The 18,065-nt window shown below is 66.1% G+C and overlaps 4 protein-coding genes across 4 annotated transcripts; 2 read left to right on the top strand and 2 right to left on the bottom strand.

Annotated features, from left to right (window-relative positions):
- Nucleotides 1–457: 457 nt before the first annotated feature.
- CHLNCDRAFT_52845 (hypothetical protein) lies at nt 458–2,599 on the bottom strand (the record flags this gene model as incomplete). Its single annotated transcript, XM_005846909.1, has 7 exons — nt 458–691; nt 800–894; nt 1,073–1,294; nt 1,489–1,565; nt 1,688–1,780; nt 1,935–2,322; nt 2,545–2,599. The coding sequence occupies 7 exons, from the start codon at nt 2,597–2,599 to the stop codon at nt 458–460; spliced, it is 1,164 nt and encodes a 387-aa protein (XP_005846971.1).
- Nucleotides 2,600–2,864: 265 nt separating this feature from the next.
- On the top strand, nt 2,865–5,985 carry CHLNCDRAFT_35851 (hypothetical protein). The gene is made up of 11 exons (XM_005847111.1): nt 2,865–2,974; nt 3,064–3,129; nt 3,233–3,343; nt 3,531–3,655; nt 3,815–3,890; nt 4,060–4,179; nt 4,388–4,645; nt 4,793–4,891; nt 5,065–5,166; nt 5,368–5,433; nt 5,618–5,985. The coding sequence occupies exons 1-11, from the start codon at nt 2,957–2,959 to the stop codon at nt 5,639–5,641; spliced, it is 1,065 nt and encodes a 354-aa protein (XP_005847173.1). The 5' UTR covers nt 2,865–2,956; the 3' UTR covers nt 5,642–5,985.
- A 4,291-nt stretch (nt 5,986–10,276) lies between these two features.
- Nucleotides 10,277–10,997, top strand: CHLNCDRAFT_14083 (hypothetical protein; the record flags this gene model as incomplete). The annotated part of the gene is made up of 3 exons (XM_005847110.1): nt 10,277–10,418; nt 10,524–10,682; nt 10,819–10,997. Coding segments are annotated over 3 exons (480 nt in total), but the record flags the coding sequence as incomplete, so codon positions are not given.
- Nucleotides 10,998–11,742: 745 nt separating this feature from the next.
- Nucleotides 11,743–17,980, bottom strand: CHLNCDRAFT_58100 (hypothetical protein). Its single transcript, XM_005846908.1, has 19 exons — nt 17,850–17,980; nt 17,455–17,660; nt 17,246–17,326; nt 16,965–17,098; nt 16,704–16,802; nt 16,528–16,586; nt 16,180–16,385; nt 15,952–16,024; nt 15,566–15,770; nt 15,303–15,426; nt 15,127–15,182; nt 14,802–15,008; nt 13,968–14,165; nt 13,722–13,801; nt 13,309–13,538; nt 13,082–13,175; nt 12,616–12,901; nt 12,285–12,329; nt 11,743–12,164 (listed from the first exon to the last, which is right to left on the bottom strand). Exons 1-19 carry the CDS (start codon nt 17,927–17,929, stop codon nt 12,111–12,113), a joined length of 2,517 nt encoding a protein of 838 aa, XP_005846970.1. The 5' UTR covers nt 17,930–17,980; the 3' UTR covers nt 11,743–12,110.
- Nucleotides 17,981–18,065: the final 85 nt, after the last annotated feature.

Raw genomic sequence — 18,065 nt, 5'->3', positions numbered from 1 at the left:
CTGGCAGTAGCAGAACGGGCGCACGGCGGTTGGCGGGCGGAGGAAGTGCGGTGCATCTTTCAGCCCGGTGCGAGCCGCGCTGCCTCTTGCATCGCAGACTATGGACAGGTAAGGTCGGCTCAACTCGTGTTGCGTCGCTGTGAGCGTGATCACATATGCAATGCTTCAGAGGTACAACTTATTAGAAGAGGCAGGAAAGGGCGGTGGGAGAGACACCGGTGGTGTGCAAGGGGATAATCAGAAGAGGCAGCACGGCTCGCTCTCATCCTCACAAGAGCAGCTGCTAAGGAGCGAGCATAATTAAACGGGCAGAGGAAATAGTCAGCAAAGCCTTCTCAGCTTGGTGGGTGCATCAATCACGTCGGTTCAGCCAGGCGCGCTGCGGCGGGGGTGGCGGCGACGTGGTCCGAAGGGCAGCCGCCTGCCCGCGCCTGGCTGCCTGGCTGTGCCGCCTGCCTCAGCAGGTCTTGGTGCACGACCCCGTCGCCTCATCCACGCAGTAGCCGCCAGGTGCGCCCTCGCCCATGCACACGCATCTGCACTTGGTCACGTCGAACGACCCAAACTGACAGTTGCCCACATAGGTGTCGCACGCGGGGCCCACGGTGGGCGAGATGTCGGTGGGCTTGTCACACTTGAGCATCAGCTCCACGCGGCTGGCAGGCACCGGGTTCTTCATCCATGCCAGCATCTGCGGGGAAGCGCGGCAGCGGGGGCGGCGCCGAATACGCGTGAGCGATGCGGGCGGGGCTCCCGCCACCTCGCCACTCCCACCGCCTGCCCAGCCCCTTTACTTCACCTGCTGGTTGGTGACAAACCACACGTTGTCCAGGCCCATGGCATACTCAATAAACTGACGCAGCTCGGCGATGCGGCTGGCCTGGGATTGCAGGCCTGCAGCACGGCGGTACCCAGGGGAAGGAGGTCAGCGACTTCCCCAGGCCTCACGGCGCAGCAGGGCTGAGGTGGCACGCAGGGCTGGCACTGGCGCCCGCGGGCCCAGGTGGGAAGGAGATGGTGGGCAGGGTTCTTGGGAGATGGCGCCAGCGCGCAGCAGCCGGCTGGCAGCAACTGCTGGGCAGGTAGAGCGGCCCAAGCGGCGCAGCCTCGCCTGCGTGGAAGAAGAGGCCCAGGGGGGCGCGGTTGCCTGCCAGGCGCCACTCCAGCTCGCGCTTGTAGTTGTCGTACGCGTTGCCATCGGGGTCCATGCTGGCAATCGAGTTCTTGCTGGCATCCTCAACGCTCCACAGCGGGATCTCCCACAGCGCATACCTCTCGCTGGAGTCGCAGGCGCCTGCGCACACGCAGGGCGGCCGCCCACGCAGCAGCGTGAACAGCAAGCACATGACCCTCTGAACTGCATCTGGCATCTGCGGCCGGCGCGCTGGCAGTGCCACACCAGCCTTCCTCTGCTCCGCACCCTCCCTTGTCGCAGACCGTGCACGTGCTCGGCCCCACATGCCTGCCCACCAGCCCCGCCACACCCACCAACAGTGCACGCCTGCGGCATGCCGTCATCCATGCGGTACGGCCAGCCACGCTGGTCCACATCGGGGCTGATGTTGCTGCAGGGCAAGACAACAGGGCAAGGCAGCTGGGCAGGGCGGCTCGATGGGCAGCTCCTCCAGCGGATGGCTGGCCGGCTGGACGGCGCCCGGCCCCCACTCCGCCCTGCCTGCCCGCCCACCTTGGCGTGGTGTCTGGCAGGGTTGAGTCATACTGGAAGCCGGCATCCACCAGAGCCTGCCGCGTGTCAGAGTTGCTGAGCAGGAAGGGCGCCCTGCGGCGGGAGGAGGGGAGGGTGCAGCGCACGGCATGCATGTATGGCAGCGGGGTTGCGGGATGGTACCCGGCACCGGCAGCGGTCTGCAGCGCGCCCCAAGCCCTTCCGTGCAGCTGGCAGTGTGCCCACACCGCCCCGCCCAGGCCCACACCGCCCCGCCCAGGCATGCCTGAAGCCGGTGATCTTTGTCTCGGGGATGCCGGTGGCGTTGACCAGCCAGTCACGGCAGCCCACAATCTCGTCGGCGGGCGGGTAGCCGACGTGTGTCATGGTGTGGGTGGCAATCTCGTTGCCGCTCAGGTACAGCGCCTGTACCGCTGCGGGGATGGTGTTGAGGGCGGAGATGAAGTAGGTGGAGGGCACGGGGCAGCCGTTCCTCTGGGTGAAGCCGCCCGTGATTTGCTGGATGATGTCGTAGCTCAGCGGGTTGACGGCATCGTCCCAGGTGATGGTGATGAACTGCGGCGCCTGGTCGGCGGCGGGCAGCGCGCCGGGCGGCTTGGGGCACGACGCCAGATCGGCGGGGGTGCAAGGGTAGGCTGCGCACAAGCACGCGGGGCGGCGGGGGTTGGAAGAGCTACCGGCGGTCAACTATCCACCAGACGGCATGCAATGGCGCATCACAAATGTTGGTCGCAGGGGATGCTGGCAAGAGACAGGGGGGAAGGGAGGAGCTGGCTGCGGCGGCGTGGGAGGTGGTTGGGCGGCGGCGCCAACCACCGCCATCCCCCCCTCGCATGTCATGCGGACTGCAGGCACACCTGCAGCCTGCGACGCCGCCAGAAGCAGCAGTAGGAGTCCCTGAATCAGCTGCATGACTGCTGGAGGCGTCCTAGGGCGCGGGTGCAGCCTCAGAGATGGGCCAACCGTAGAGATGCGAGGTTGCGTGTGTGTAGGAGCCGCAATCGGGCTATATTGCTGTATATGTGGAGTTGGTGACCAAGATCGAGCAACAAGGGCATGTGCAACGGCCACGCTGTGGCATCTGGCGCGCGCCACCTCACCCTGGCCGGCTTGAACTGGAATGCGCACGGAGCCCAACCACAGTCTTTAGCTGACTGCATATAGGCCGGCACTATATTGGACAGCAGCCTGGGCTCTGGGGCGACTGACGATTCTGACCAAGCAGAGGGGGTGAACAGGAGGCTGGAGGCTGTCCGGCGGTAGGCAGCGATGCTTTATGTAGACAAGGTGAGGCGCCCGGGGTCTGCAGAAAGCGTGCAGGGCCAACCCCCAGGCTTGCCCCGCCACCCCGCCCCGCGGCTGCCTGCTCCGCGCAGTATCGGCCCAAGGCGCTGGAGCAGTTCCAGCTGCACAGCGATGTGGCGGACAATCTCAGAAAACTGGTGAGGCCATCTAGATGCCGCGGCGCTGATGCCCTTTGCCGCCACGGCAAGTTGCCGCTTCGGCCGTCCAAGCAGGCCCCTGGCCCGCCCGAACCCGCCACAGGTGGTGAATGGCGACTGCCCGCACACCCTCTTCTATGGCCCCCCTGGCGCCGGCAAGAAGACGCTGATCCTGGCGCTGCTGCGGGAGATCTATGGGCCCGGCGTGGAGAAGGTGTGTGCGTGTGTGGGCAAGGCGCCTCCTCCTCGTGGGCCAGTGTCGAGCGCCGGCGGGTCAACTGGTGCTCGCCTGCCTGCCAGCCAGCCTGCCCCTCCTGTACGGCTGCCCGGGCTGACCTGTGTGGCGCGGCGTGGCGTCCACTGGGAGCGCTGTGGTGCTGTGTGCCCCCTGCTGCCTGCAGCTCAAGGTGGAGTGCAAGCCGTGGAAGATCAAGCTGCCCAGCAGCAGCATCGACCTGGAGTTCACAACCATCTCCAGCGCATACCATGTGGAGATGAACCCCAGCGACGTGGGGAACAGGGACAGGTGCGGGGGCGGCGGTGCGCGTGCGGGGGCGTGAGGTCTCGCAAGGGGCGAGGCACGCGGTGCAGTGGCAGGAGCGATGGCGCTCCTTTGAGGACGTCTTGCTGCCGTCTGCCGCCGCTGGCTGAGCGTCTGTGCGCCTCCCGCGCCGCGTATCTGCAGGTATGTGGTGCAGGAAATCATCAAAGAGATGGCCAAGAGCCGCCCCATCGGCACCGACGGCCAGCGCAGCTTCAAGGTGCTGCGCTGGGGCCCTGCCCTGCCCTGCCCCAGGCTGCCGCCGACTGCGATGACCCACGCCCAGCTGCCACAGCCCGGCCTGCTTCAACATCATGCGCCTGCCGCGCCGCACCTGGCGCTGCCATTGCTGAGCTGCGCCTGTGCATCCTGCCTGCGCTGCACCCCAGGTGCTGGTTTTGAACGAGGTGGACCAGCTGAGCAAGGAGGCGCAGCACTCTCTGCGCCGCACCATGGAGAAGTACTCGGCCGCATGCCGCCTGGTGCTGTGCGGCAACAACGTGTCAAAGGTGGGGGGGGAGGGCCGTGGGTGGGTGGGTGGGCTGGGGCTCTCGCGCAGGATGATGGACAGGATCCTATGAACAGCAGCCCAGCGGATGGCGGGGAGGCGTCCCACCGCCTGCAGCCAGGCTGCACCTGGCAGCGCTCATTTTCCAGAGGCGTATCGAGTGCTGCCCTCGCTGCCTGCCCCCGCCTGCCTCCCTGCCCGCCCCGCAGGTCATAGATCCCGTGCGCAGCCGCTGCCTGTGCATCCGCGTGGCGGCGCCCAGCCTGGCGCAGGTGGAGGAGCAGGTGCAGGCGGTGGCGGCGCACGAGCGGCTCACGCTGCCTGTGCCGCTGGCCAAGCGGCTGGCGGCGGCATCCGAGCGCAACCTGCGCCGCGCGCTGCTCAGCCTGGAGGCGTGCAAGGTGGCGCAGTACCCGTTTGCCGAGGACCAGGAGGTGGCGGCCCCCGACTGGGAGCTCTACATCAGGGTGGGTGGGCGGGTGCTGGGGGCGGTGCGCATGCCTCTCTGTGAATGTGTGGCTCGCCTGCAGCCTGCTGCGTGATGGTGGCTGCCGCGGGTGCCGCTGCGTGCCGAACAACCTGCCACAGCCCCGCCCCCCGCCGCCCCGCCGCAGGAGATTGCCGCCGACGTGATGCTGGAGCAGACGCCCAAGCGGCTCTTCCTGGCGCGCGGCAAGCTGTATGAGCTGCTCACCAACTGCATACCGCCAGAGGTGAGGTGGCGCCGCGGGGGGCGCTGTGGTCAAACAGTGGCGTTGGCCGCAGCGTGTGCTGGAGGCTGGAGGTCTCCTTGTGCAGTGCCGAGTGCGGCAGCCAGCGACCCCCACTGTGCACCCACCCCGTGCCGCTGGCTGCGTGCGCTGCGTTGGCGCGCCATGCTGCGCAGGTGGTGCTGCGGCGGCTGGCTGTGGAGCTGATGCGCAAGCTGGACGATGAGCTGAGGCACAGCACCGCCGAGGATGCCGCCATGTATGAGCATCGCCTGCAGGTGCGGCGGCGTGCTGGGCTGGGCTGGGCTGGGCTGGGCTGGGCTGGTCCAGACGGCGTGGCATGCGGTGTGCCAGGCGGCCTGCTGGCTGCTTGAAGGCGCTGCCTGGCGCTCTTGTGGTCAATCAGCTCAGCCCAGCTCTGCCTGCCCGCCAACTTGTGCTGGTGACTGTGCACGCGATACTGCCGTGCTGCCAAGCAGGAGGGCCAGAAGGCGATCTTCCACCTGGAGGCCTTCCTTGCGCGCTTCATGAGCAACTACAAGCAGGTGTGGCGGCCTGGTGCCGGCAAGCTAAGCCGCGCTGCGCCCTCCCCCGACCATGCCAACCACCCTCCCCATCACGTCCATATGCTCAGCGGTGTGACGAGCGAGGGCATGGCGGGCTGCATCAGCCGGGCTGCATGAATGCGGAGTGCTGATGGAGGGATCCTGCTGTGCCCCCCTGCTGCAGTACATCATCAGCCTGGGGGCCTAGATCTGGTGATGAAGTGCCCATGCCGGCGACCGGCAGCGCTGGCATGCTCTTGCGCCCTGGCAAGGCGCTTGCCGCACAGCTTCCAGGCTTCGCCCCAGCTGGGCCCGGGACAGCAGCCTGTGCTCCAGAGTACTGCATACGTGTCCCTTTTCGCTCTAACACTTGGCCTAGAGGTGCGGTAGGGGCCCCGCAGGACTGACATTCAAGTGTTGTAGCGGCAGCGGCCCTGACGGCTGACGAGGCGCACCGCCGCTCTGCCCTGGTTCCGTGGGCTCGGTTCCTCTCGCACCCACACGGCGTGTATCCTGTTTACACGAGACGCACCATTTTAAGAAGCAACTTTCAGCAAAAAGGTGCCGCCGTCACGGGGTGGGTAATGGCAAGGACATGAAGGTTAATCCCCCTCAGGACACGTACGAACCTGCCAGACGAACCCAGTGGGCGGCTTGAACGAGCGATCACTAAATGAGCAGAGCACACGAACGGATGTATGCGGCTGGGCAGCAAGGCACTACAATTCGCGGCTTCCATGGAAGCTGAGGCAATCAAAAGGCAGTCCGGCAGCCTTTTGGATCTAGATTCGCAGCGCACATGTGCCTACTGCCTAGCTGAGGAGGCCGCGGCGGCCGCTCATACAAAACCAAGTGGCTCCTCCCCACTCGCCTTGGGCTCCCGAGCAGGCCCTGGGGCCCTTCCTGACAGATCCAGCAACTGCTGTGAAGCAGCCCAGCCCCAGCCGGTCGACCCGGCCGGGTCATCCCCTGAGGGTTGATGGAGCAATTGCACGCCCAGAGGGGGGACGCTCAAGACCCACCACCCGCTGGGGGCGAAACCTACGGTGGCGAGGAGCCGCGGGAGCGGGAACAGGGCAGGGCGCCGCAGCAGCAGGAGGGCATAACCGGGCGGCAGGCAGCGGTAGCGCAGCAGCCTGAGGCCTTCGCCGTCGAAGGCGAGCTCGAGAGATCTGCTGCTGGGCTGGGTGACCAGGGCGAGGCGCCGCCTAGCAAACGCATGAAGTGGGATCTACCATCCCAGCCCGCCCAGCCTCCCGCCGCATCCTTCTCGCTTGTCGCCTTCCCTGCTCCCGGCAGCGGTGCGCCGTCCCCCGACCCTGGCCTGGTGGGCACATGCCTCAGCGGCATCGTGGAGTCTGTGAGTGATTCGGCATACTGGGTCACGCTTCATCTTGGGGATGTCAGTTTCAAAGGTGAGCGCGGGAAGGCAGGATCAGGGGTGGCAGGCGTGGGGAAGCCGTCCAGCTGGGCGCCGAGTACCAGCAGCTGAACCAGCAGCTGGCTTCAAAAAGCAGCCATCGGGCTCCTCCGCCTGCGATTTCGAATTGTGCCCGAAATTCAGGTTTTGCAGGCAAGGGTTGAGTGGCGAAAAGTGTTTGGCCGGGGGGCCGTGGTGCCCTGTGGCGCCTTGGCCACGAGGGGCGCGGGCGCGTGCCCCCCAGTACGCATTCTCTTGGTGGTTCGAAATTCTGGAGCCTCTGTTGACCAACTTGACCGAAAATGCTAGTGCTGGATCCTCCTGCAGGCGCCCTGCTCTGTCCGCCTGCCGCCTTGGTCGACCCGGCGGCAGCAGCGCGCCCCGTCGCAGCCCCTCTGAAGAAACCACGCACAGCTTTCAACTTTTACAGCGATGCCGTGCGGCCCGCAGCCAAGGAGAAGCACCCGCGCGCCGACCAGAAGGTGCGTGGTACGCTGGCGCTCTGCGCAAACGCCTCCGCCGCCACGTTTGACTCTTGCGGCTTCACGCCGCCAGTGCCCCAACCCCGCGCTGCTCCCCTGCTGCTGCACTGGTACAGGGCATCAGCAAAGTAGTGGGCGACATGTGGGCGCAGCTGCCGGCAGCGGACAGGGAGCCGTACAACGAGGCGGCGCGGCAGGACAGGGAGCGGTACGAGTCTGAGCTGCGTGACTACCAGGCTCGCTTCCCGCAGGTGCGCGCGCACTGGGCCGCGAATGACATGCTGCCAGTGCAGCGGTTGGAAGGGTTAGCGTGCCAGCGGCACCTAAGAGTGAATTGTCTCAGCCGCGGGGGCGGGCGGCACTCTTGCCTGCTATTTGTGCCACACACTTCATGTAGCTTGCAGGCAGCCAATGAACAGTTGCAGGTTGCCTGCAGCCGGCTGTGTCCAACAGCACCACCATGCCACCCCTCAATGCCCGTCCTGCTGGGCTGCCGTTACGTGCAGGGTCCCCGACGTGACCTGCAGCGCAGCCTCCGATTGCCTGCAAGCCTGCAAGAGAAGCAGGATGCGCAGCCAGCGTCGGGCTGGGCCCGCCAGCACCAGGCCTCTCCCATGGCAGCGACAGCTGCTGCTGCTGCAGCTGGCGGAGCCGCGGCCTGGGCAGCGCCAGCACCGCCGGCGCAGGCGGTGGCGCTGCCACCCAGGCCTCCGTCAGTTGGGCCGCTGCCCGGCCTGCCCTCGTTCAATGCAGGTGCTGGCGATACAGCGCTCGACTCGGCCAGGGCCGTTGCCAGCACCTGGGACTCGCCTAGCCAGCCCAGCAGCATTGGCGCCAGCTCCTCCTTTCTTCACCAGCAGCAGCAGCTGCAGCAGCTGCAGGGCCGCCTGGCTCCTGCTTTAAAAGCGCAGCATGTAGTGCCCTTGCCTCCCAGCCACTCGACACTGCTGGGCACGGCGCCAGCAGTGGCTGACGGCTCCCCGATTGCAGCGCTGCAAGCTCTGCTGCAGCAGATACAAGACCAGCAGCAACAGCAGGCACCATCACTGCCCCTGCAGCCACTGTATGCGGCCCCACAGCCACAGCATGCACCACAGCACCGGCAGCAGGCGCTGCAGCCGGAGCAGGCAGCCGCCCATCCCAGCCACTCGCACTCTCCGCTGTCCATGCAGCACCTGCTGTCCAATGCGCTGGGAGAGGGAGCGCGCGCATCAGAAGCAGGTTCCGCGGCGGTGGCACGGCCAGGCAGCGCATTTGTGGCGCAGCCAAGTGCAGGCGGCACCTCTGCGGCACAGCCAGGCGGGGCAGCGCCGGTGGGCACCCCTGCTGCAGCGCTGTCAGCGGACATCCTCTCCCTGTACGGCCGGCTTGCTGGTCTCATCAACCGTCAGCAGCAGCCACCCGCGCCGAACCCATGACAGCCCTGTCGGGCTCCGCCAAACCGAGATGCTCGGAGGAATGATTCTCCCCATGTTGCCGGTGCAGTGCTGGTGTTCCTTTTCCACCCATTTTTTTGTGGGGAAGTGTGCCCCACCCTCTTCTTCGCTGTCCACCCTCCTTCCATGTGCACACTCGAACCGAAATACAACTCCAGCCCACCATCTCCATGCCTTCCCCGCTGCTGCTGACGCCCACCGCTTCCTCGGCAGAGCCCCTTCATAATGTCTCATGCACCCATTCATCACCCACGCAAAGGTAACGGTAGAATCAAGCCCAGAGAGGGTGCTGCCGGGTGGGAAGGCAGTCAGCAGGACATGCCAGGCCGCCTTCACACTGCCACGGCTGGAGGTGGATGGCGGTGCAGGTCGTGGCGCCATGCATGGCTCCCGCCCCGCCGCCATGTGCCCACCCCCGCCTCTGGACGTGAGCCCCTGCATTGTGCTCCTGGGTGGTGTTGAAAGGGTAGAGCAGCGTGCATCACGTGCCCGGATTACAAAGGGGAGTGGGTGGCCAGGCTCAGCTGGCTGGGCCTCGAGGCCTGGACCGCATGCCATCAGAGCATCATTCCTTTACAGTTTCACGCCGATTTCCGCTGATTCCATCGTCTTGCACTCTTCACGCTGTGTTTTCAAGCACCCCTGTGCCCGGTCAAACAAGGCCATGGCCGTGGCTGCTTTGGGGAGCCACCCCCAGTGCAGGGCGCCCCCGCTGGCCACCCACACGCACATATGCAGCGCATCCCGCATAGCCCCCACGGGACCACCAAACCGGCGGCGGCCACCAAACCGGACGCCCCGCTCCGAGGGAGGCTGCTTCGTCCACGCTCAGCAGTCGTCCAGCACTCTCCCGGCCTCGGCACAGGCATTGGAGGCCGCGCCGCAGCTCAGCGAGGGCTACACTCTCGGCCAGCAGGTGATCAGTCGTTCGTTGGCCAGCCAGCGTGAATGAAACCTCCCCACCGGGCCTGTCTCCCCCAAGGCATGCTGGCTCGGGTCCCGCGCCACATCGCCCTCGCAAGCCGCCGCCGCTGACCATGCCGCCGCTGACCATGCCGCTCCCGCCCCGCCTCCCCTGCAGATTGGCCGCGGCAGCTTTGCTGTTGTGCTGCAGGCGACGGACAAGCGCACCGGCGAGGTGCTGTGCGCCAAAAAGCTGCCCAAGTACACGCACTCGCGCTTGCCCTGCCACCAGAGCCAGGTGGTGGCGGCCGAGGCCGAGGCACAGCGTGTGCTGTCCGCCGCCAGCAGCAGCATCCTGCGCCTGCACGACCTGCGCCAGGACGACTCCCATTATTACATTATCAGCGAGGTGCGCGCCAGCCCACCTGGCAGCTGCGTGGCAGCCTGGCAGCGCCTGCTGTGCGGAGCATGAGCCGCCAGGGGTTGGGTGGCGCGCCACACATTGCCTCACCCGTCTTGCTGCCCTTCCCTCCCCCTTGCTGCAGCTGTGCCAGTCCGACCTAGCGCACTACCTGGCGGGGCGTGGGGCGCTGTCGGAGCGTGAGGCCGCCCACATCACGCAGCAGCTGCTGATGGCGCTGCTGACGTGCCACCGCCACGGCGTGGCGTACCGGGACGTCAAGCCAGCCAACCTGCTGGTGCGAAGCATCGACGCCAATGGGCTGCCCGAAGTCTGCCTGGCAGGTGCGCGTCTGGTGCCGCCCTGGGTGGGCCTGTCTTTCGGTACAATTTGTGATATCTTTGCTTGTCAACAACTAACCCCTCCGTGATTGTCGCTCCGTCGTGCAGACTTTGGGTGCAGCCGCTCCATGCTCGGTCCGCAGCCTAGCAATCGCAACTCCCCCGGCACACCCCTCTTCTCCGCCCCTGAGTGCGTGCACGGCTACGGCGGCATCGAGTCCGACATCTGGTCTGCCGGCGTCCTGCTCTACTCCCTGCTCAGTGGAGGTGGGCTTTGCCAGCCTTGGGTGGCTCCCTGGGTGCCCCCCTCTGCGAAGGAGCTCGGCGTCCCAGCCCTGCCTGCCTGACATGCTGCCCAGGCGCCTGCCCTTGACCCACCTCCACCCTTTGCTCACTGCTGCAGCCTTTCCCTTCTGCGACCCGCGGAGCAAGATCAGCCAGGCCGAGTACTGGCAGCGCGTCTCAGAGGCGCCCATCAGCTACTCTGGGCCCGGCTGGCGCGATGTGTCGCCACGCGCTGTGGACCTGGTCAGGCGCATGCTGGAACGCGACTGCAGCAGGCGCATCGCTGCGCAGGAGGCGCTGCACGACAGCTGGCTGCAAGACCTGAGCAGTAGCAGGGCTGCGGCCGCTTGCTGGCGTGTGGCCCCCGCGGACGCTGTCTCTGTGGGCTTTCCCTCCCTGCAGCGCCTGTACGGCAACGTTCTGCCTGGCGGCATGCCCACGGCGGCGCTGCATCCAGCCGCTGCTTGAGCTTCTCCACCAGGGTGCACGCCATCCGCCAGCCCATGCGCCCTCCTCCTCTCTGCTCCATCCCGCCTGCCCTTCTGACCCCATGGCATGGTCGGGAACGCCCTCCTCCTGAATGTGCCAGCCGCCTAGCGGAACCTTTGCTATTGACATCAGCCAGCAAGTGTCTTGCTTTTCGCACTGCCAAATGAGTGAACCCAACCTGAGAGCCTACACTTTCATTCTTTGGTGCACAGTCTGTCCGCTCCCTTTGGTGACCGTGCGTCTCCGCTCCCTTTCGTGACGGTGCGTCTGATTGAAATCATTCAATCATTTCTTCCTCGGCAAAGTCTTGCCCGTCTTTTATGTCGTGCCCCCAATGCTAATGATAATGATACCAGAGATAGCCCTGATCGCTTCCTTTAGTGCCACTGTTACCACATTTGGCTGCAACACTGCCCACCCCCTTTGCTAGAACTCTGTATCACTTGTTCCCCTACTTTGTATCCTTGTTCTATAGTGTTATGATATTTTTGTAGCGCCCGCTTGCTTTTGTAATGCCTGCTTGCGTGGGGCGGCAGAAGAGTGGCCCGGCAGAAGCAGTGGTTGAATTACAGGGTTGCTGGACAGTGCATGAAACACATGAAAGCGGCCGGGACAAGAAGCGCCCAGACAGAAACAGAGACATAATTTACAGCCACGGAAACGAAACTGAGAAGGAAGAAGGCGTGGCGGCAGAGTGGCAGAGTGGGTAGTCCACAGGGGGCCGGGGGCACCGATGAATGCGCAGCCCCCAGCTAGAGTCGTTTAGCAGCAGCAACAGCAATGGGTACTGTATTGTGTTGGCACAGTAGAAAATTGCACCGTTCATTAAAATTGCACAAGAGCAGGGTTTGTTTGGATCGAGATAGTAGCGTTCCGAGAGTGAGAGTTATCTCCATGAGTGCTGGTTGCTGGCGGCCGGCCTCAGGCTGGGGGCAAGCGGATGGGCTGTTGGCACACGCTCCGCATCACCTCCGTCTGCATCCAGAGCCAGCGCAACACAAATGACAAGGGGTTGAGATCAGGAGAACGGAACATGCAGCAGGACCAAGGGACGGGTAAGCTGTGCAGCCAGCCAGGCTCTTGTGTGCAACTTGCCTTCATCTCCAAATACTGAACGAAGAGATCAGCGCTTGGCAGGCTCTGCATGCGGCAGAGATGACCTGGACGAAGTGAAAAACAGACAGCCAAGGGGGCAGGGGCATGCACGCAGCAGCGGGCGCAGCGGATGATGCAGGACGCCAGGCACAGCAGGGGCCAGTGCTTGGTTCCAACCCATGCTGACTTGCTGGCTGCCAGCTGCACAGTTGCCACACCCTGCTCCGTACCCCCGCCCATGTGTCTGCTGATCAGCAAGCACTGCGCCAAGCGCATGGAACTGACAAGTGGGCAGGCCGGGACACGCCATGCGGGAGCACTGCCCTCGCACCTGCGTGCCCCAGTGTCCCAGCATCCTCTCCATCGCCGCCACGTGGCGCACCGCCTCGGCAACGCCTGGCATCGCCATCGCTCCCTCCACCTTGTGGCAGGGCAGGGTGCTCAGCAAAGCGCTGGCCGCCGCGGCTGCCGCCTCAACCCCTCCCGAGCCGCCCACGGGGGAGGCTGGGCCGCAGGTGAAGGACAGGTACGTCGTCCAAAATATTGCAACTACGTTGTTGAACAGAATGCGGTAATCTCCTGGAACGAAGCGGAAGTTCACTAAATGCGCCAGCGGCCTACATTTTGGGGCAGGGGGCGGGGGCCGGGGTCAGCGGAGGGCCGGCAACTGGCGGTGCTGCGTGAGCGCGGCATTTGGTGGCAATTGGCTGTGCTGAGTGGGCGCCCGGCGAAGGGCCGCACATGCCCCTCCGCGACAGCAGCAGGCGGCGGTCGGGGTGGAGCGCGGGGCGGCTCACCAGAGGGCGTAGTTGGCAATCATGGTGGGCCAGAAACGCTGCTGGATGGTGGCCAGGATGAGGTCGGGGTGCCCCTCCAGCGTCTTGAGGAAGGCTGCAGGGCGGGGTGGAGTGGGTGGGCATGCAGCGGGCCAGGTTAAGGTGGGTTGTGGGGAGTTGTGGGGTGCGGGCAGGGGCGCAGCGTGCACGCAGGCCATTGGCGACAGGGGTGCGCCCAGATGCAGCACGCGCGCCCCCCTCGCTGCCCCCAAACTGCCCCCAAGCGCGCCGGCCACACTTGCCAAAGAAGACGAGGGTCATGCCGGGCCCCCAGACCAGCTGGTCCAGGGCGGTCTTGATGAGCACGCTCTTGTTGCAGGTGGGGTCCTCGGGGTACACAAAGCGGTCGAGCAGCTTGTACCAGGCGTGGCCGACGGGCCCGTCAATCAGCAGGCCGTACAGCGACAGGCGCAGGCACCTGCGGGGCAGGGGGCAGGGCAGTGTCGGCTGCTGTCGGCTTCTGGCCAGAAGCCGGCGGTGCAGCTTGCATGGCGCCACGAGGTGCCGCGCGGGGGCAGGGTGCACCCCACATAGTGCTGCCGCTGCAGCTCCGGGAGACCCCTGCCTCCCAAGGCCACGGCCAGCCCTGCCAGGGGCTTGCCTGTATGGGTCGTACAGGTCGCCGCTGACGCTCTGCGCGATGCGGTCACCCACCGCAAACCCCGTGAACGATGTGAGCGCCTGCGGCACGCCATGGGGAGCAGCAGCGTCAGCTAGAGGCACGGCGGCAGCAGGCAGCAGCAGGCGGAGCCGGAGCAGCAGCAGGCGGGCAGGCACAGTCAGACTCTACCATGCTCCACCGGTGATGCCACACACCCCACAACCGGTCAACATGCGGCCACCTCACCTTGGTCAGCACCGGATTGGCCTTGACAGCGCGGTCATACGCCATCAGCACCGACTTGATCGCCGCCAGCGGGCCGCCGCCGCCGCCCGACTCCTTGCCGCCGCTGCTGGCCTCGCCGAGGGCCGCTGCTGCTGCGCTGCCATCCTCCAGCGGCTGCCACTCCCTGCTGGTGTCGGGAGGGGGAGCCCCGGCTTCCTCCTGGGCGGGGCGCCAAGATTCGTCTCCAGGAAATGCAGCCCCGGCTGCTGCTGCTCCATTGGGAGGCGCCTGGCACCGCGGCTGCTGCTGCTTCCTGCCGTGGGTGCCCTGAGAGCGCCTGACAGTTTGGTTCAAGCGACCTGAGGGGGCCAAGGCCAAGCGCAGGGACCCCATCCTCCCCCTGGCGCACAGGGAGGACGCCATGGCAGCAGCTCGGCACCCACACAGGCCAGAGATGCAGAGTGGCGCGGTGCCTTCCGCTTTGTGGCTTTGATGCACTGTGGGCTGGCTTCCAAGAGCTGATCAGCTAAACCCTAGCCAAAACTCAAAACTGTCGGTTTCGGCGCCCTACATGCGTGTTCCAGGCCGTCCACAATACGTGTTGTGCATCCCAGCAGCAGCGGCTTCACCCCTAGGCGGCGGTCAAAACCCGCCGGCCTGACGTCCGCAGGCTCCACGGCGGCGCACGGTTCAGGGCGCGTTCGCTTCGCGGCCATCCCCCGTGGGCAGCCCACACGCCTCTGGAGAAAGAGCAGGCGACTGATCACTGCTGCCTGGCCCGGTGCTGCCACCGCGGCCGCCCAGCACGCTGGCCTGGTTGCCGCTGCCTCCTTGTCCGCCGCTGCCGCCGCGCACCAGGCCTGCATAGCTGCCGCTCGCGCTGCGCCTGCCGCTTCCGGCGCCTTCGCCGTTGCCCCCTGCCAGCAGCCCCGCCAGGTTGGACAGGCTCTGCGAGCTGCGCTGCATGGTGCGCGCGGCTCGGTCCAGGCTGTGCGCCAGCAGCTGCACGTTGCTGGGCTGGTGGCTGATGCCTTCCTTGAACCCCGTGTTGCCAAGAATGAACTGCGGGTGGCGGGCGGGCAAAGTGCAGGCAACGGCAGGCACCCAGGTCAGCCAAGGGCCAGCCGCAGAGAGGCCAGGAGCCAGGGGCGCATGCCCGCCACAAGAGGCTGGCACCCACATCAAACACGTTTAGGTACGGGCCGCGGAAGACGCTGCGCCGCTGCCCGCCGTGGTCTGCACACAGTGGAGGGGAGGCAGGGCATGGGACTGAGGTGCAGCAGAGTTGGATGGCCATGGCAGCCCCACAGCGGCGCTACCCTACACAACAGGCGTGCCAGCCGGCGCGCTGCCAACCTGAGTAGCAGTGCAGGATGGCGCCGCATGCTAGCGAGAACATGAGGACATCGAGGCGGCGGGGCACGGCGCTGGGGCGCACCCAGCCCCACGCCACCAGCGTCAGCGCAAACGACTCGGCTGCCTGCGGGCAGGAGGCAGGGCAGGAAGGCGCCGACCCAGCTGGCGCCTCGCTGGTGTCGCCGCAGAGTGTGCGGTTGCATGTGCAGGCACCAGCACCAGCACCAGCACCTGCACCACCCAGAGGGACACGTCTGGCTCACCCGGGACAAGCAGTACAGTGCCAGCTCCATGCGCCGCGACCGCTTCTCTACCAGCACAGCCATCCCCGCCACCCAGCAGCTGCTGGCAATCACGGCGCCGGAGGTGCGCCCCGCCACGTTGAACCCGGTGCAGGCGCCCCGCCAGGCCAGGGTGCAGTAGAGGCTGAGAAACAGGCTGGAGCGCAGCACGCCCAGCGCCATCTTGCTGCAGCAGAAGGCCACGGAAGGGCATGGCATGGAGGGGCAGGGCGGTGGGAAGCGATACCACTCGAGCAAAGCACTGGATGGGTGCAGTGGCCTGCTCGCGATGCAAATACAGCAAGCGGCAGCAAGGCAGAGCACCAGGCAGGCGACAGCATCAGGAGGCGGCGAACAGCAAGGCTCACCGCCAGAGCTCTGGCGCCTTGTCGGGCTGCAGCAGCCGCTTGCGGTGCACCAGAATGGCCGGGATGACGTACACTGCAGGCGTGGGCGCAGCCAGATCGGGGGCGCAGATAGGCCAGCCAACCTCTCAGCTGGCGCAGGGAAAGGGGGTTGAAGATTGTGCCGAGATTCCTCCTGCCAACTCACCACCACAGCGCAACCCACCCCACCCCCCGCCATCCTCCACCCACCTGGAAAGTACACTGGCAGGGCCCTTGCATAGGCTTCCGGAAAAAAGGTGACTGCGTGGTGTGTGCACCCCTTGCCAGGGTGCAGGAAGCCGCAGGGCACAGGGCCGCCCAAGTGCTGCTCGGGGGTGCCGGCCAGCGACAGCAACGGGGCGCTGGCGGCGGCGCCGGCGGCAGCGCGGCGTGTCATCTCACGCACAGCTGAATACCTGCAGAGGGAAGAAGCAAAGATGGTTGCTTGGGATGCCACATGACAGCCATGCGGGCCACTCCACAAGCAGCCACCATTTTGGCGAGCCAGCAGGAGGCCGCTGCGAAAGCCTGAAGCCGGCAGCCGGCGTGAGGACTCACACGTGGGGCGGCTTGCCTCCGTGCTTGTCGAGGAACCGCACAAAAGACGGCGGCAGCGTCTGCAGCAGAGCGGGCGGATGAGGTGGCGTGATCACATGCTTACTTGCTGTGCACTTCGAAGGGCAGATGGAGGACCACCCCACTGCCCAGCCACGCTCCCACAGCGCCACACGCACCCGCGGCAGCGCGATCCAGCTGTAGCCAATCTGGGCTGTGGACAGGCACATGAGCGCCACGTCGCCGTGCCGCCAGCGCGTGGGCTTCAGCAGCATGCGCTGCACGCAGCAGGCGTGGAGTCCAGCGTCAGGTGCAGGGCTCAACAGAAGCATGGGCCTGCGTCGGGCCCACGATGCAGTGCCTGCCTGTGCGATGCAATGCCGGCGCGCCCGCTCCTCCCCCCCCCCTCACACACACACACCACACCACCACTGCCCCACCTTGACCGGGTGCGCCTCTGGCAGGTTACCGCAGCGGACGAGCAGGGTGAGGCCGCGGATGAGGACGTACAGCGCCAGCGAGGTCTGCGCCTGCTGGGGTCCCGTCAGCAGCATCGCCGGCCCGGCCAGTGTGCCTGCGGAAGGGGTCGTGCAGGGGCCGTGGCAGGTGACGAGTGGGCACGCAGATGGTGCTGGGATATTGGAGGAATTCGTGGTGGGCACACGAGGAAGCAGCAGAGCAGCAGGAGAAGCAGGCTGGCGCAGTGGCGGCGCTCGCTCGCCTGACACCATGGCCCGCCACCCGCGCGTCCGCCGCCTGCCGCCCAGGAGCGCGATCAGCTCATCCCAGAAGCAAAACAGGCCTGCGCCGCAGAATGCCAGTGGGATGAGCTTTTGCGTTGCCTGGGCTGCACACATCCTGCACCGCCAAGGCCACAGCCAGAGGCCAAGGTGCATGCATCTGTGCAGCCCCGCTTGGAGGGCCACGCACCCGAGAAGGAGCCCAGAAAGGCGCCCCAGCGCGCCGTGTCTCGCAGCATCGCCAGCGCATTGGGGCGGCCTGCTGCCGCCGCACGCTGCCCCCGCTTGCCCCGCAGCAGGAGGTGCAGCACGTAGCTGACCAGGTGCAGGCCGCCGCGCAGCGACAGGCCTGCCGCTGCGCCGCGCAGGGCCGCATCCTGCACCCGCTGCACCGCCCTGCAGGTGCAGTGGGGGATCAGATGCAAGTGAGCCTCTGCCTCAGCAACACCGATTTGCTTCTATCTCTGGCCTGCGACTGGATTCTGGGCAGATGGAAGGGCGAGCCGGGTGCTCCCAGGACCGCGCAAGCGTCGACGGGCGGGGCGGCGGGTGGCCCAGAGGTGTCGCGTTGGCGGCGCATAGCACCTGCCGTTGTCATCTTGCCATCTTCGTGTGATGGTGCGCCTCACTGACGCCAGGGTGGTGGCCAAAGGCTCTGCCTGCATTTTCAGGTCACGCTGTGCGGGCTCTCAGGCCTAGCTGCTGCTGTATTTGATCGATATTGAATACATTGTAGGGGCTCATAGCAGCCATTCTGGCATTCAGCCTCCCTTGTACAGCGGCAGTGCACTGGGGTTTTGG

Source organism: Chlorella variabilis (genome assembly GCF_000147415.1).
Source record: "Chlorella variabilis unplaced genomic scaffold CHLNCscaffold_12, whole genome shotgun sequence".
Taxonomy (NCBI): Eukaryota; Viridiplantae; Chlorophyta; class Trebouxiophyceae; order Chlorellales; family Chlorellaceae; genus Chlorella; species Chlorella variabilis.
This window is presented reverse-complemented; position numbering and strand designations above follow the sequence as displayed.